Here is an 18,805-nt window from a genome sequence, read left to right on the forward strand (position 1 = left end):
GGTACCGTAATGGAAATGATTCCTTCTTTTTCACCTGTTACTGTTTTTTCAGGGATTTCTTTGTGTCTTATATTTATGTCTATGTTATTGCTAGGTTCTTCTGACTGGCAAGTGTCATACTTTCTCACTTCTACACCATCTGTAAAGTGCTCTAACTTCAAGGGAACCTTTGCCTCATGCTCTATGACATAAAGGCTGGTAGTATCATTGTCTGTCAGGGCCTGAAGCAGTGACTTTGAAATGGGTTTCCAATTCGTCTGCAAGGCAAAAGGAGAAAATATAATTTCAATATAATACCTTAGCAAAGTGCAATTGGCTATTTACTGAAATAAATATCAGAAGAATAAAGCTAAGAGATAGCCTTGTCCTGCCTATATAATATGGCTAACTAATATGTTTTATCTCATCTACATTGGTTTTATAAACGTGAGTGAGAATATTTATTTCCCTAATCCTGGTCTCTAAATTGGAGAGGTATATATTTGACGGGTGGACTATTCAGAGGATAGGGAATTGGCTTGAAGGTCACACCCAGAGAGTGGTGATCAATGGATCTATGTCCAAATGGAGACCAATGGCAGGTGATATAGCTCAGGGGTACCTCAGGGGTCTGTCCTTGGACCAGTACCGTTTAATATCTTCATCAACGACATAGACAGTGGGATAGAGTGCACCCTCAGCAAGTTTGCAGATGACACCAAGCTGAGTGGTACAGTTGATATACCAGAAGGAAGGGATGCCATCCAAAGGGACATGGACAGGCTTGAGAAGTGGGCTCACATGAACCTAATGAGGTTCAACAAGTCTAAACGCAGGGTGCTGCACCTGGACCGGGGTAACCCCAGATGTGAATACAGACTGGGAGAAGAACGCATTGAGAGCAGCCCTGCAGAGAAGGACTTGGGGGTTCTGGTGGATGAAAAGCTTGGCATGAGTCGAGAGTGTGAACTTGTAGCCCAGAAGGCCAACTGCATCCTGGGCTGCATCAACAGAGGAGTGGCCAGCAGGTGGAGGGAGGTGATTGTGCCCCTCTGCTCCGCCGTTGTGAGGCCCCACTTGGAGTGCTGCATCCAGGTCTGGGGTCCCCAGCACAAGAAGGATGTGGGGCTGTTAGAGCAGGTCCAGAAGAGGGACATGAAGTTGGTCAGAGGACTGGAGCACCTCTCCTATGAAAAAAGGCTGAGAGAGCTGGGGCTGTTCAGCCTACAGAAAAGAAGGCTCTGGGATGACCTCACTGCAGCCTTTCAATACTTTCAAAATACTTTCAAAGGGCTGTTATATAAAGGATGGAGAAGGACTCTTTACTTGGGTAGATAATAACAAGACAAGGGGGAATAAACTAAAAGAAGAGAGATTTAGATTAGAGGTTAGGAAGAAATTTTTTACTCAGAGAGTGGTGAGGCACTGAAACAGGTTGCCCAGAGAGGTTGTGGATGCGCCATCCCTGAAGGTGTTCAAGACAAGGTTAGATGAGGCCCTGAGCAACCAGGGTGGTGTCCCTGCCTATGGCAGGGGGGTTGGAGCTAGATGATCTCTGGGGTCCCCTCCAACCCAAGCCATTCTGTGATTCTATGATTAATATTTAGGCAAAGTTTTTCTTGCTTTTCTGTATGCTAGAGAGAAAATGCAGTGCTGATAAAATGTAGGTTTCAGGATGTGCTGTTCTGAGACACAGCTTTCAAAAAGTTTTACCAATGTGCTACTACAAAAAGGCAGCAGCTTGAACAGCAGCCAAACCAACTTTTGTTGTAAGCCTCAGCATACAGTTTGTTACTCATCTTAATGCCATGATGCGATCTAAGTATACCTTGAGTTACAAGCTTTTGCAAATTCTGGATCGTTAAATGGAGAACCATTTGTAATGCCAAGCATCTTTGTTTTCCACTTAGACTGTTTTTCTGGGCTTTCCCACTCTTGCTGTAATATTTTAAATATTTTAAATATATATTTTTTATTTTTTAAATATTTTAAATATTTTAAAAATTATGGCCAGGTTGGTATGTTCTCTGACATACATGTTAGCCTCTGCTTTTGTTTTTACCTCCTCAGTTGCCCTAAACTTGTTTAAACTCTTACAGTTCTTTTGCAAGATATAAATAGGGATGTATTTTTTATTTACTTTCTTCCTATAATTTCTGTTCTGACCTGGAAAACGAGTGCACTGTTCTTTGAAGTCTGAGCAATCCTGCATAAAATATCGGTATTTTTTTCTAACCGGCACTTGTAATGGGATGAGCAGACCCCCTCTGCATGGTCAGCATTTGTCTTGTTTTGAATAAAGACCTGTGTGATATGTACCTTCACTATCATGTTCATTATGAACAGCATCCCTAATGCTATACCTAACAAATCTAAAATAAGCTCTGTGTGAGCTTTTGTCTTTTTTAATCATGGGTAAGAAGAAAAAGCATCAGTGATAGACTTTCCATCTCCCAGGACCAACATGGGCTGACAAAGCAGGACAAGATTCTGTTCCCACCTCTGATACCCTGAGTAGTTACAATACCAAAGCATACTCTGTGCCAGCCTTTGCATGCATACAGGAATCTTCTTGACTCCTGCTACCTTGGGCTCATGTCCTCAAATTACATCTGAGGCCCCTTTCATCTACTTCTCTTTATCCATTACAACACAGCACTATGCCCTCACCGTTCCTGCAGTCTCACTAATGTGTACAAGAGTGATTACAGCTCCTACTAGAAAACAGACTGTTTGTACACAATTAAATGTGAAAAACAAAAAAGGACAGATTTCAGATTTTTTGTTTGTTATACAAAAGAAAAAAGCAATGCTGATCTGCAACTAACTTTTTGATTACTAGCTGCCTGTCAGCACCTTCTTAAATTTCCTAGCTAATGGTTTCACTCTGGTGTCCTATATTTGGATTGTGTCTGGCTGTAGATACCTTCCAGCTTCTGGTCTGATCTTAAATTGTGCTCTTGCCTTTTCCTATCTGAATATGTAACTTTGAACCCTCCAGACCTTGACTTCAGCTTAGCTTGACAATAGCATATGTTTCCTGTTATCAGTTTAATGCTTGAGAAAAAGGAATTGATGCATTTCTACCTCTACCTATCAGGATCCACAGAGAAATGTGTATTTCACTTGGTCATTTATGGAGGCTAGCTTTTCTCTGCCATGCTTTTGTCCTAAATAGATAGGTATCTGCTTTGCTAAAGCTCACATTGTTTTCTTGAGAAACTAGATCTAGAAGTGTGAAACTAAGGTCAGGTCTGCCAGGAAAATAAAAAAGAAGTTAAAAGGAAAGCAGCACAGGTTCCTGTTCTAAATACATGATGGTTGGCAGTCTGAGACTTGGAAGATAAACTGAGGTGTCCTAAAACTGGAGCAGAAGCACTTATTTAAAAAGGAGGAGGTAAGCGGAGGAAGACGGAAGGAAGGTCACTAATTGGCAAAAATGATTAACATGGTTTCTAGCTAACTTCCAGGCACTTTGTCAGTCCTGAAATTCAGGTAGCCTTACTAAAACACGTAGGAAATCAATGGGTAGGGCAAGGTTTGACCATGCTACTGAACTATGGTGCCTCTTGACTAATCGATGCCTCCTCAGACAGCTACCAGCTGACAAGCCAGAGCCCTGGATTGCTCCAGAAGCATGTAAAGACTGAAGGGTGAAAACTGGATTCCAGATAATACCTTACACATTACCTCCTGCGACACTTTTGTGGAATTAGGCTACAATGTGTTATTTATTCTCTATTTTGAGTAATGTGCTCAATTCCAGTTCCAGTTGTTGAAAAGTGACTGGATATTAGAACTGAACATCTCCCTTTGCATTACCACTCCCCCAGTTCAACTTTTTGTTATTCTTTTAACAACCATACCTTTTAGTATGCTCTATTATGTTTTCAAATAAATCTGAGAACCTTTATTAAACTAAAAGTCTCTGTCTGAACAACCCCCCAGTGTCACGTATTTCTGTTACCCTCGTTTCCCAATTGTTGAAACTAGACATTTATTAGGATGTAGTGTGAAAAAAAACACACTAGTGTTAGTGATTAATAAGTCAGAAAGATCTCCCTTGTGCATTTTTTCACACCATTGGAATAGTACTTGCCATATCTTGTATTGCACTGCTCTTTCTTGGATTCGGTACGCTTGGCCAGCATGATATTTTCAACCTGTAAATAAATATTTTAAGTTTACTGTCAGGTTAATTGACTTGCATTTCCTATACATTTAAATTAACTGCCATTCCTACCTACATTTTATTGGTATTTTCATGACCATCAAACAAAGATGTTCTACAATGATTATTAACCACAATGCCAATTAAGAAACGAAGGCCAAGCTTGTTAGTCTGCATTGAACTGCTGAATTGGTGAAGTAAACACCACCCAACAAACAAACAAGAAAACAACAAAGCAAAAACAAAACAAACAAACAAAAATATATGTTTCTAGCTTTCATGCAGTGATCCTGCTGTTCTGGAGGAGGCTGTCCCTGGGACCTGCATGCTGGGATGGGGATGGCAATGAGGCTCCTACTCTTCCTTCACAGTCTGAGGTGAGCTCTTTCTGGGACAGATTACAGTGTCTCACCATTTCATCTGACACAAGCATAAACATAACTCTACTAAACTGTTTCTGCCACAGCTGTAGATGAAGGGATAATCCTCAACAACCTGCTGCAAAATCAAAATCCACCGTGTTTGTTTCAGAGCTTCAGCCTCCCGGGGTGGGGGTTGTAAAGCATAGCAGGGTTCAGAATGGAGCCGTTCAAATTGGTTTCATCTGGCTGCTTGTCCACAGCCCTCTGGTCAGCGGGTTGGACTTTTCAGCTCCTTCCTTGAACCCAGGGGCTCAGAAACAACAATACTTGCAGCATGCCTCTAGGCTCTTCAGTCTCCCATGGCTGTCACCACCATGGGGGTACGTGCAGGGGAGGGCCCGGGGCTGCTCCCCCTGTGCTGCTGCTGAGAGGTTGGGTGAGAAGAAGCTGCCTTTCATCTCCCACACCAGAGGCACGAAGCAAGGGCTGCTTGTCAAGGAGTGTCTGGAAAGCGGTGACACTGGGCAGCCATGGTAGGGGCCAGGGCAAGGCCCAGCTGGCTCCCTCAGCACTGATCAGGCTGAGGTGAGGGGCTTTGTCCTCCCTGCCCCTTTCTGAGAGGACAGGCCACAATGGCACTGTGCCCATCACTCCTGCCACCCTGGGGTGCTGGAGAGCATTGCTCAGCATTTTCCAGCTGAGGTTCTCCCTGCTAGCAGCTGCTGTCAGAGCTGCACCATGGGACCTTTGGGCAATGACTCATATCCATACAAAAAAAATCAACACATCTGTGAGAGACTGCATGAGGTTATCTAGGCCATCATCCTGCCTCTGTGCTGACTTCAGTGTTGTCTGGTCTTAGAGTCAAATCTAGACTTTATTAGAGGTCGGGTACTATGTCTTTGTTTAGGTGAAGCTTGCTGTGAAGCCCGAGGCAGTAGATTGATCTGATCTCTTCTCTGATCCTATGAAGATGGGTTTTTGTGTAGCTGGTTAGTCCCTTCTTAACAGCTTCAAATTCAGCATCTGAGGCTGGTGCTTTTTAAAGGGAGAAAAAGGGCAGGTGGCATTCTAGGATATCATAATAGTGATATGAATGGTTGTATGCAAGTAGGCTTATGAGTAAATGAGCATTAAAACCAATTACTATGTGAGACATTTTTCTCTCAGTGTTAGTGCATACACCTAATATTGCACCTGCACCTCATATTAATTTGAGGGGAAGAGGACATCTTCCCTTGTCCATATCTTGCAGGTGCCCTTATTACTCTCTCCTCTTCCTACTCATCCATCTGTTTCTCCTTCCCATTATGGGTTATGTGCATAATTTGTACAGTTAACATCAAAATGGGCTTGCAGGAAAATGCTCAGATGGCAACAGTTTCAGTATGCTGGTGGAATTTACCTGTGTATTTCAATGGAAAATGCATGATCATCATTTGGGAATGAAAGAGTAAAATAATGAAATGCACTCTTCTTATTTCCTTACACATAGCCTATTTTCTACTGGGAGAAATGATCCATGCTCTTTTCAAGAGTGTTTGAGACAGGAAGTAGTCAGGTAACTCTATAAAAAGTAAAAGATATAGGTTTTTGACAAAGTATTTTAATCAGCTTGTTACTGGTTTGTAAATATTCTCATTGTGTAAATGAGTAGGGTGGCCTTTTTGTCTTGCACTTTTGATTTGAGTTGCTTGCAATGACAAAAAAAGCCCAGTGCTATGAAATTTAGGGTTAAGTAAAAGGGAGGTACTGCTAATAGCGTCATTCAATGTTCACTTCTTACCTTTTAAACACCAGAGAACAGCTCACATGTGCAAAAACCAAAACAAACACCATGCTGAAGAAAATGCCAATCATAAAACCTTCAAATTCTCCTTTATCTGATGGGAAACAACAGAAAGATTGAATTAAACTTATGGTATCAAGTATGGAGAGGCCTTATTGCCTTCACTAGAGAAATACTTCAAACATATGTGAAATTTAACACGTTCAGGGATTCCTGTGACTGAAATTTAGTTTAAACAAAATATGGGATTTCTTCCAAGTTTTTATTTTTAAGAGATCTTGATACATGCCAAGCTCTTAAATACACCATTCAAAGATAAACACTGTATACCTACTTCCCATGTAAGTGAACTCTGGCTTGTTTAACAGGTCAGGCCTCTGCTGCAGGTCTGACTTGGTAGGAAACTATTTGATTGAAATTGACATTTAACGTTTCAGGATTTTTATTTATTTATTTATTTATTTATTGTGGTCAAACTCCACCTGGTCATGCTAATAGTAACATTTATTTATTTAGTAGATGACATGCTTCACCCATTTGGAATATTAAAATAATTTTATCCTCAGACAGCCATTTGTCAGACTTCACTGTGGACCTACATCTACTATCGCTCATGTTAACAGATCTGCTTACATTATAGATCTCTCCACCAGCCACCCCAAGACAAAAGTTTCAAAATAACATCAGGAAAGTGTGGTCAGTGCATGGTTGCGTTGCTGATACTGACAAAATATATTTCCAAAATGACTTCTTGCTTTTTCTTTTCCCATATACTCTCCAGCAAAAAGTTCTCTTTTAAAATTGAACAGCTACTTAATTTTGCTTAAAAACGTATTTGAAAAGTTACAAATTGCTTTGTTGCTGAAAAAGACTTTTATGACCAAGAAACTTGAGATTAAGTAACCTGTGAAATACTGGGGAGAAGTGGAAATAGTAAGTGTAATCTTTAAATTTGTTGTAATTACTTAAATTTTTAAAATATTGCATTAAATTAACTCTGAAAGTTTTATCTTAATATATGTTCAATAGCATGGATGGAATAGAAGTACTGCAGATAAGCTCCAATGGAAATACTTTGATTTATTGTGCTGTCAGGAGAAAGGATTTATGTGGGGAAAAAAAATGCTGATTTCAAATAAGGTTTTTAATTTCTTCCCTGTTTCTTTCTTCATCACACTTTTGACTCTTCAGTTGTTTGTATTAAATGAAGGGGGTATAAATACAAAAATGCTGTAATGGTAAGAAACCATTAGAATCTCTGAATACCTCAAGGTACTTTTCCTGTGATAGATACCATTTTAGCCTGCTTTTTTGTTATTGTTTTGGGCTTTTCTTGTAGAAAGGTTCACTTGAGTGAAGCTGTGGTCAAAATTAAAAAGGGTCTACTGCGGTGTTAGATTGTCTAATTGATAATGTGTTAAAAATATTTGAGAGTCTATGTTTTAGCTAACCACAAAGTTACTCAAAACACTTTCTAGTCCTACAATCCAAATCATTTATGAAAACATTGAAAAGAACTGGCCCTAAAATGGTGCCTTGAGGGACCCCACTGGTGACTAGCCGATAGCCTGATGTAGCCCCATTTACCATAACACTTTGAGCCCTACCCATCAGCCAATTGTTCACCCATCGTATGATGTTTTTATCTAGCTGTATGCTGGACATTTTGTCCAATAGGATCCTATGAGAAACCATATCAAAAGCTTTACTGAAATCCCAAAAGATCACATCAGCTGGTTTCCCTTGATAACTAGATGGGTGATCTTATCATAAAAGGAAATCAAATTTGTTAGGCAGGACCTACCCCTCGTGAACCCATGTTGGCTGTGACCTATAACTGCATTGTCCCCCAGGTGCACTTCAATAAATCCCAGAATACTCTTAGCCATAATTTTACCAAGGACTGATGTGAGACTGACAGGCCTGTAGTTACCAGGCCTGGTAAAGTAAAAAAGTACTTTAGTTATTAGAAAACAAAAGATCTTATCAACTGTCACGCACAGTAGGAACAATTGAAAGAAGGACTTTTTTATTGTTAATGGCTGAGAGGACTAACTGGAAATCAGCTCTATGCAATTGCTCAGGATTTTGTCAAGAACAAAGACTACTGAACTTAACCAGTCACAGACAGAATATTTAAACTGGCGAAATCTGTGATGGGAATCAGCAGTAAATAACATTCTCCGAATAGTTACCTTAAAAAGGGCAGAAAATGTTTCAGAGATGAGAAACTCTACCTAAGTCTTCTCTGCGTGTTAGGTAAAGAAATATAAGAGTTACATAATATACAGTTTATCTGTAAGAAAGGGACAATTTTGCATTTGCTATCAGTAAAGCAAGGATTGGGTAAGAGATCCTGTGCATGAGCACTTTGTTACTCCTTGAAAAGCAGGGAAAAGAGAAGGGGTAGAGAATAATATAACGGTGTATAAAGTCAAGATTGATGATGGGCAACACAGTAGCATAGGGCTTCTACAGTACCGTATTTTAGAGTACTGAAAGGTTGTGAAAGAGTCGGCAGTCCTTCTCCAGCATTAGTGAATCCTGAAATCTGTATGCGGTAGATGGTCTTTCCCTTAAGTCCAGTAAGATGGTAACTTGTGGTAGAAGAGTTGACACTAGCAGCTGAAAACACAATAGGGGTTAGGGTGTGAGGCAATTAGGTGATCTCTGTTGTTTGAGTCTGTAACAGTGCAGCTGACTGGGGAGAAGGCAAAATTTTTATGCCCTGATCCATATCTGGAGGAGGCCACTCTGTGCAGGTTTTCTTTGGATGATTATAAGAGGTTATTATTCTCCAAAATACTTGCATGCATTTTGATTCCAGGTATAAAAAGCATGATTTTCTAACACACCAGGATGCCTAGGTGATATGTGCAGTAGACTGTGTATAATAGGCAATAGGCCTGATTTGCTGAACAGTGGTTTTAATGAGTACTCCTGGGTGTAACAGTTGAAATAAGGACAGGTTCTCATAGCAGTAAGGGAATAATGTGTGTGTTAAGTCCTGTCTTTGACCATGGAAAGAGAAAAGCATCTGAACTGCCTGTAAATAATGACTGAACAAGATTTGCAAGACTAGACCTTTGCTTTACTCTCACTACTGTAATCAGTAGTTATTCACCTTGATCAATATCAGTGATATTACTTTAGTTTCTGTACAGAAAAATGGCCATGTATTCTGCTTTATCTGCATTTTAGGCCTTTTAGCTCAACCTTTCTTTCCAGATGGAGCAGTTTCCTCTAGTTAGAATTATTTAACCGACCAATGCAGTAGAATACCTTTAACATGGCAGAATTTAGTTTTCAAGTTTGCTACTGAGAATTTGAGATCTTCACAGAAGTAGAGATGGTGCTGTAGCCTACAGTTTTCCCCAAATTCTCAAGTAAAATTATTCTTCCTTTCTGGAAAACATGGCAATCTGTTGTTGGGTCAGTATTTTATTGACTGATTCGGAGAGAGGAAAAAAATGAAGCTCAGTCCTGGACATTCCCGTCTGTCTCCTCTTCCACTCTCTGATAGGTACCTGGGGAGGAATAGAGCTCCCTGAAGTCACTGTCAAGTCCCCTGCTAACTTAGGGGACCCAGGGCTGCATACTTGAAGCTTTTTTTTACCTTTTATGGTTCTCTAAAGGCATATGCCACCATGAATTATAGAACCTTGTTTTTCTCCTTTGTCAGACCCTAGCTCTTGGGTTCTATTAGTCTTTCATAACGTCTTTAATTTTTTTGAAAGTCAATACGTGCAAAGTTAATGCATTATTATTTACCACTAGAAAAGACTTCTTGCTGCAAACCAGAAGAAAAATGTTTATAAAAATAGATACTTTTTTTTTTAAACTTAAGAGTTTGAAATCATAGCTATTCGTTTATTTCAATGTGTATAAGTTTAAACCTTGGAAGTTAAACAAAAAAGCTATAATTAAAAAAAAGTTTCTAAAAATGAAGTTAATAACCAGGTATTTCAAACCAGGTAAGAAATACAAATTAGTTTCACTACTAATTGAATTCTTAGAAGAAATGTAATGCACAGATTGAAACCTGCCTGAGTTGCAATGAAATATAAAAGTATTGTGACTGAAATTGTAATACCTAAGTTATTGAAAGTATACATATTCCTTTCAGTGTTATTGAAGAATTCTACTGTATTCTTAGAACCGTAAGTTTTAAGGCAACTTTTCTTATCAATATTTAATGTGAGGTGGTCCTAGGAATACCTAGAATTTTCTCGATATCATCTAAAGCATTAAAACTCTAACAAGGAGATAATTTTTGAAAGCACTCAGTTCCCAGGGAAATCTAATTCAGTAGTGCATTGTGAAAGCACTATCACAGTGCAATACTGTATGAATGTAATGTCTCTGTATGAAACTTTTTTTGTCATGGCTCCGATTTACTCCCTTGTTCTGAGCAATGGACACTTACCCAGCCACTTTTTCCCTGATGAATCTTTGTAGCTGATTCTGTACCCCTGGAGAAAACCCAAACAGTCTTCGGCAGCTATTTCAGTCCATTTCACAAGTGCAGAATGCTTTGTGATATTCAGAATTGTCACATTAGTGGGGCCTGCCCTAGGAACTTAAAATTCAGAAAATAATTTAAGTTCTGCATTAGTATTTATACAGCAGACATACGAGACTGAAACCTCGCTGCTGCCTAGAGAGAGCCTTGTCAGATTCTAATTATCATAAATATTACATCAAGGTTGGAAGAGAAAAGAGAAATCCCATAGAGTAAAACAACCTCATTAACCTCTTGTGGCATCCCTGCCCATGGCAGGGGGGTTGGAACTAGATGATCGTTAAGGTCCCTTACAACCCAATCCATTCTATGATTCTGTGATTAAGCAATGCCCAAGTAGGTAGAAAATATGTCTGACTCATTACAAACACTTTTACTCCAGCAGTCACAGCTGTATTCATTTCAAGTTGCAATAGAAGACATCATTGAACTTGAATTGGAAAATCTGACTTTTGCCACAGTTAAACTTGAGCTACAAGGAGCAGTAACTCAGGGCCCCTCTTTCAGTTATTTTGGTAATGTCATGTGTAATAATATCATTTCTATGGACTTGTCAGTAAGAAACAGCATGCAGGTCATTCACTGCCAGTGCATAGCCGCCTAGGACCAAAGGCAATGCTGACTGGAGAATGCTGTTAAGTCACCTGGAAAAGAAACATTGTGTAGGACTTTTTTTTTTTTTCTTTTCTGCAGATAGGAAATAAAAAATAAAAGGGATGAGGTTATATAAAAGGGAGTAATACCTCCTTCAACTGAGTAAAAGTGGGTCACTCCAAAAGTCTTTTCATGTCTTGTGAAATTTTCACACTGACACACATCAGATGCATGTACCATTATTTTGTACAGCTTATGTGGCTGAAAATTGTCTGGAAAACAGATAAACATATAACAGGTTTTACCGAAAAGTTATAAATGAAAAAAAAGGGGAGGAGAGACAATAAGTTTATAGTTTTTCTATACAGCTCTTACTTTCTGAGCCTCAAACCATAGTATATATTTACGGTGCATTACACCAAGTACAAAGTATATGCATAGTTTCTCATTTCCTCTGAACCCTTTATTAAAACTACTTCAAAATCAGAACAAGAGGTAACACAGTTTTGCTTTTAAAAGATGCCATACTTATAATCCGGCTCTGGAAGGCTTAAGCTGCTGAATGTAAAGTATGAAACTAAAATGGCTGTAGACTTCTTAGTTCAAGGACAGATATTTCCCCCCATATACTAGCATATTTAAAAGCAAGCAAAACCAATAGAGGTAACATGGTGCAGATGTTGCAGGAGGACCAAGGAAAATATTACATTTATTAACATGAAACTGGAGTAAAATGTTCTCTGCTGTACATAAAAGACAGTTCTGAATGGTCTTTGCATTAGTCAACTATGTGATTTTAATCAAGATTTTGGATGAGTGTCCTTTAAACTGACCTCTGCCTGCAGATCTTCATGCCCAATTTGGTAATCAGAGTACTGGAGTTGAGAATTTGTGCTCTGACAAGTACAATTATGGGGAAGAAAAATAATACAGGGGAAAGTCTGTAACAGAGCAGTTTATATTTGAGGTTAAGTTTACCAAGGGGCTAGGGAAGCTTTTTTTGTTCTCATACCACAGTGTTATCCAGCAGGTAGTGTACAGGTCTGTTTGACATTTGGGGAAGGAGAGACCTCTTACCAACAACAGCAGCTTAGCTGCATTTCTTGCCCAACTGTGACTGGAAGAATCCTACTGAGGGCTCTCTCAGGACTCTTTCTACTTGGTTGTTTTGTAAAAGTAGATGTTGCCTCAGTGCTGGACAAAGACACAAGGCATGCTTACCTGGATCCTCAGTTTGTTCTTAAAAACAGGATGAAAATTCTTCCCTCCCCAGCCAAAAATAACCAGTAAATGAAATGGTTCCTTCACTAGGAGATGTGGTTGTTGCCGTTACCTAGTGTGAAATTTCCAGCAGGTGTAGTTACTATTTTCATGCGCATATCCTCTCTACCAGTGCCCCAGTCAACCACAAAACATTTTGGACTGTATTCTGGAGTCCAGGTGACAACTGCATCAGTTCCCCGAGGTTTAACATTGATTTGGCCAGGCAAGTCTGTGAACAAATGTACCATTAGAGTTGAATGAACAGGAAAGCAGCCTGTCCCTCCCCTCTTCACTTTTTTTCTGTCTTTTGCTCTGAGTCATTTCGAGATTCTTCATTAAGTAGCTATTGTGAGGATGACCTGTATATAGTAATGTCTACATTTTTTATGTCAATAAAGAAAATTTAGCAGCTAATACTTTGCAGTGGTCTCTGGGAACACCAGTGTTAATTGATGTTCATGACCTTTAATTTCTTACAATTGGATATGTGGAAATGGTTGCTCCACAGCTCAAGAAGCAGCAGCCTGACATTGCTAAACAGCCTCCTGAGGACCGCTATTAACTGCTACATGTATAGCAAATGCGAGACTGCTTTTACCTGGGGGAGGGGAAGGGGCAAATTATAGATTGTAACTATGTAATTTCATATTTCATATTCTTCCAGAAAAATGCAAAATGCTTTAAAAGTTCTGCTGTCTTCTAAGATAGATTATCAAACTAGGGAACACCTTCCGAGTGAAACTAATGGGGAAAAGAAACAACTTGTCATGTAGTGTAAGAGGTGAATATTATGGCTGACAAATTTCTCCATTTTATCTCCTATCTGAAAACCAATAAGTAGAATTGAAAATATCTTTACTAGCCAAGAAAAGTTTGTGCATGCAGAGAAGAAATTTATCCTGGGAGCAGAGTTCATGCAATTATCTTCCCAGTAATTCATCATAGGTATAGAGAACCTGCCTGTAAGTAAAACCAAATCTAGAACAGATGTCTGGAGAGAGCCATGAAGAACAGGCAGCAATTTAGTAAACAGGTAGCTGTCAGATGAAAGATGGCTTGAGGCGAGAGTATGTATTACATCAGAAGAAAGAGAAGCAGTCAAATGTAAGGACCAAAATGAATTGTTACGCATTTGCAGGGCAAAGGAGAATGTAATGAGGGGTGTGTGTTAGAAAATTCTAGAAAACTAATTGTTTGCAGATATCTGGCGCTTGCACCCTTGTTCACCAGCGCATTCTGTAGTTTGTTTAAAAAAGAAAAAAGGGAAGAAGAGTCATAGAATCATAGAATACCCTGAGTTGGAAGGGGGACCCACAAGGATCACGGACTCCACACAGGACCACCCCAAAATCAGACCAGATGTCTGAGAGCGTTGTCCAAACACCACTTGAACTCTGTCCCTGTCGCTGTCCCCAGAGAGCAGAGCTCAGCGCCTGCCCCTCCGCTCCCCTCGTGAGGGAGCTGCAGGCCGCCATGAGGCCTCCTCTCAGCCTGCTCTGCTCTGGGCTGAACAAATCAAGGGGCCTCTTCCCCTCTAGACCCTTCACCATCCTGGTTGCCCTCCTTTGGACACTTCTTATATTGTGGGGCCCACAACTGCACACAGTGTTTGAGGTGAGGCCATACCAGTGCAGAGCAGAGCAGGACAATCCCTTCCCTTGACCAGCTAGCAATGCTGTGCCTGATGCACCCCAGGGTACATCTGGCCCTTTCAGCTGCCAGGGCACATGCTGGCTCATGTTCAACTTACTGTCAACTAGAACCCCCAGATCCCTTTCTCCAGCCTCTAGTCCCCCAGTCTGTATGTATAGCAAGGTTTGCCTTGTCCCAGGTGCAGCACTTGCTCTTGTTAAACTTCATGTGGTTGATGATTGCCCAGGCCTTTAATTTGCCAAGATCTCTCTGCAAGGCCTCTATGCCCTTGATGGAATCAACAGCTGCTCCTAATTTAGTGTCGACCACCAACTTAGTTAGTGTACCTTCAAGTTATGTTTAATACAAGCAATAATAAATTGCTTGGTGATGTTAACAAGGAATGTTAAATTGCTTGGTCTGTTAGTTAATTTATATCAAAATCATAAAACTTCTCCACCACTTAATTGAGTAAATGTTAAGTACCTGTTGCAGAGGAATCTGGGACAATGTAGGTGGTTTGTGGAGATTCTCCTTCTTTGTTATAGGCAGAAATATTAACCCTATAATAAGCCATAGAGAGATTTAGAAGAACATTTCTGTCCTTTAGAATGATGCGATTTTGTGAGTCCATGCAGCTGTTGGGTATTCTTTCAACATCAACATAGTATCCAAGGATGTTCTCACTTTGCATTACCTAGAAAGAGGAAAAAGATTATTTCAGGAAAAGGTTCTTCACTGAGAGGGTGTTTGGGCACTGGAACAGCCTCCCCAGGGACGTAGTCATGGTACCAAGCCTTCTGGAGTTCAAGAAGTGTTTGGACAACACTTTCAGATACATGGTCTGATTTTTTTTTTTTTTGGGTGGTCCTTTGGGTACCCAGGAGTTGGACTTCATGATCCTTGTGGGTCCCTTCCAACTCAAATATTCTATGATTCTATGATCTAATAAATGTTATGTCCTGTGTAGAAAATCAAGAGCAATGGAATTGTATAAACAAAATGTCAGATTTGATAATGGGGATAAAATAATAGTATTTCAGTTAGGTTCTCAGTAATCAATTAAGCAAAGTATTTTCTTAATACTAACAGCATTCTTAAATTGAGAGGATTTAAGCACAGTTTTAAGTGTTTTGGTTAACTGGGATCTTAGTTATGTGCATCCAACTAGCAATAGCAGCGGTGTAGCAGCCGTAACATTCTCTACATTTCACTGGAACATATACCCCTCATAATTAGGAATCTGAAAGTTAACAAGAGGTGTTGAATTGAAGTTTATGCCTCTGGGAATATTCATCTACTAGACTCTGTTAGACATCCAGTCTCTTTGAGGATAAATGCAGATAATTATGCTACAACTTTGGAACATGTTACATATCTATTGATACAAATTTTTAGGTGATGATGGTTCACTCATTATTTTATTGTATTAATCGTCATGACAGATCAGAAAATGAGTGGACAGAAATTCAAACCACTGCAGTCTAGATAGAAACTGAAAGAAATACAAGGAAGTCTGGGAATTGTGCAAGAATTGCTTCTGATGTCCAGTGTGTCTATTATTTCTTAGTCAACGTGGCAGTGAATTAGTAATATAAAGAAAACACTAAGCTAGGAGGTCAAGTTATCTTAGTGAAATAATTGTATAATTTTGGACTAACATAGATGGGATGATGGTCAGCAAATTTAAAAGGCAAAGACATACATGCTGATAGGGATTTCTGCTAAAGGTGGAAGTTTTTAAAATGGAAACGAAGTTTATCCCAGCATATGGAGGGACGAACCAGTGGCCTTATCTGAAGCTCTGATGAAGCTGCTGCGGGAATAGCATTATGCTTCTCTCACCAGACTTTGAAAGTGGAAAATATTCGTGTGTAGGAGAAATAATTCCTAGAATATGTTGCATATGAGGTCTATTACACAAGAAGAAACAAGCAGAACCTAACTTTCTTAAATTAACAACATGAGACTGGAAAAGCCAAGCACTGTGCAGTGCAGCAGGAGGTCTTATGTTATTTCCAGTGAGGAAAGCAATATGTAATGCCTGGCTGGATGTTCAGAGCTGAAGCCATCTATCTTGTGTCTTTTGGTCCAAACTCTGTAGAGCTTACAGAGTTAGAAACATTAATTGGAACATTAACAAGAACAGAGGACCTATGGCTAGTCTCTACCATTTCAAAGCTGTTTTGTTTGTTTGTTTATTTCAAATTGGCTTAAACAAGTAAGGCAGCAGATTTTTTTTTTCTCTATTTACCATGTTAATTATTGAGTATACTCCTTCGCTCTGCCTCTTCGATGTTTGCTGAAGCCATCTGGACTTGAATCTTATTTGATATACTAGATTAGTACAAGAGATTTCCTGAAAGAAGGTGCTAGCCTTGATCTCATATTTAATGTACATATTTTTTACTTAAAGCACTTTAGTGGAGAATGCTTTCTTAACATTTAAATTGGCATGTACAATCCACTTCTTTATCTCAAAATGAATCATTTACTTTGCAGCTTTGTCTTCTTCTCAGGAGATAAAGGAAAAGAAGGGATATCTCATCCCAATCAGAAGCGTAGGTGTCTACTTCCTCTGCTATTTTTTCTTTCCCTTACAAAAAGCCACAGGGGGTAATTACAAAACTTTCCAGATTTTCTTGATATTTCAAAACTCTGCCAGTCTCTGTCTTTTCTGCTTTAGACATTCTCTATGGCAAGCTTCTGGGAGTTTGTAGATGTTCCTTCTCTCAGCATCTACACAGACTTAGTTTCCACGTGAAAACCTGCAGGTACACTTTGCTCAACAAAATTGCCTATGGGCCCCTTAAATGTGAATTCAAGACTGTCAATTATCCATTTCTTGCCAAGAGAATTTCAGCTGGTTCAATTGACTGATAAACTATAGTCAGTCTGCTGGTAATGCCACCTGCTACAGAAGGGGGGAAGCCTCTCACTTGTAAAGTCAATTTTAAATATCATTAGGGGAAACATGAAGCTAGATGTTCTTGTAAGCCAGAACAACTTTTCTTTCCTTTTCTCTCCTGATTATAATGTATTTGCACTTCTGAATTAGCAAATTAGTAGACTTACTAAGTGCTTTTCTGAAAAGTTTTGGTCTCTATTGAGAATATGAATGTTCCTTAGGAACACGTCAAACACAATGTATGTTGCTTGAACATGTTAAGGCTTACAAGGATCTTTCAAGAAAAGCTTAATTCTAAAACAAGCCTGAGGCACACCGATTCTTGATGTTAGCTGGAAAGAATATTAATTCTAGTCAATGATTTGAGTCTAGAAATTGCTGTTTTAATAATTTTAAGTAAAAAATTATATAGTTTATAAAATGGTATAGTTTTTGCCTGCTAATTTCTAGCACCGGGCACAGAACCACACAAATTCAGTGAATCCTGAAGCACAAGTTCAATATTCAATGCTTTTTCTTTGTACATTGTAGCCTCAATAAAATGAGAAAGACTATTTTCTTCCTATAAAGTAATGAATGAATAGCATGGATATAACAGAAGGGACCCATACTCAAAAGAACATTACCTCCCACTTAAGAAGAACATTTCTTCTGCCTGGAGAGATTTCTGTAGTTGCATTATATGATATTCTTGGCTTGCTCATGAGCTCTGGTAAACATGGGAAAATAGGAAGACATGCACTCATATAAATCAGTTTGATCTTCATGTTTTCAATAGTATCTGACAATGTTATTTCCTATGATATGAAATTGGAAAAGGCTTTTACACTCATGCTTATTCACGTGAAACCATCTTTCACTTACTGTGAGGGACCAAAATCTCTCTACTCCAAATGCAAACACAGTGAAGACCATCCTTGGCTATGCATCTGAGCTGAACAATGTATGAAGATGTAGCATTTAAATTTGAAACAGTGATGTTGACAGCATTGCTTTCTATGGGCACCTAAAAACAAATGATGTTTAATGTATGTGGCAGCAATAAAACATAAGACATAGTCTTATAAACATAATAAAACATAGTCTTATATTAACTGTTTACTCAGTCAAGGACCATTATTCTGACTGCAGAATAAAGTAGCAGTCCCCATCATAAAAGAAGAATTGCTACATATCTTAGCCAACTTCTTTTCATTCTTTCAAGATTATACTTTCTTCTTCATGATCTAACTCTGTTCAGCCAGGACATGTAAGCAGTAGTGTAGGTCTAAACATTGTTTTTTAAAATGGATTAGGCATATATGCTGAAAAATTATCAGTTACTTAGCTTTGATACTTGCTGGTGTTCTGAAGAACAATATCACAGCTACCTGGTCTCTGATAAGTCTGAAAATGTAATGATACCAGCAAAGTAAGTAATATGGCCCATCACTTAATGTATAACCAGGACTTGGGATTATATCTAATTTCTGATATCTTCTGTAGATCCTCAGCTTTTCCACTGTTGATTGTTGTGTCTTATTGTCTGGTTAATTTACCAGCTAACACAGTGTTCTTCCTTTTTTTTTTTTTTTTTTTCTCTTTC

The 18,805-nt window shown here is 39.1% G+C and overlaps 1 protein-coding gene across 1 annotated transcript in view; it reads right to left on the bottom strand.

Annotated features, from left to right (window-relative positions):
• Nucleotides 1-3,517: 3,517 nt before the first annotated feature.
• Nucleotides 3,518-18,805, bottom strand: part of LOC121062076 (interleukin-6 receptor subunit beta-like) — a 31,506-nt gene continuing 16,218 nt past the window's right edge. Inside the window, exons 7-15 of the mRNA XM_040541674.1 lie at nt 18,085-18,226; nt 17,847-17,929; nt 14,799-15,009; nt 12,751-12,909; nt 11,567-11,689; nt 10,728-10,880; nt 8,783-8,926; nt 6,299-6,395; nt 3,518-4,142 (exon numbers count right to left, since the gene is read on the bottom strand). Coding sequence (XP_040397608.1) covers nt 4,055-4,142; nt 6,299-6,395; nt 8,783-8,926; nt 10,728-10,880; nt 11,567-11,689; nt 12,751-12,909; nt 14,799-15,009; nt 17,847-17,929; nt 18,085-18,226 — 1,200 coding nt within the window. The 3' untranslated portion in view covers nt 3,518-4,054. The remainder of the gene's footprint in view (nt 4,143-6,298; nt 6,396-8,782; nt 8,927-10,727; nt 10,881-11,566; nt 11,690-12,750; nt 12,910-14,798; nt 15,010-17,846; nt 17,930-18,084; nt 18,227-18,805) is intronic.

Source organism: Cygnus olor, chromosome Z (genome assembly GCF_009769625.2).
Source record: "Cygnus olor isolate bCygOlo1 chromosome Z, bCygOlo1.pri.v2, whole genome shotgun sequence".
Taxonomy (NCBI): Eukaryota; Metazoa; Chordata; class Aves; order Anseriformes; family Anatidae; genus Cygnus; species Cygnus olor.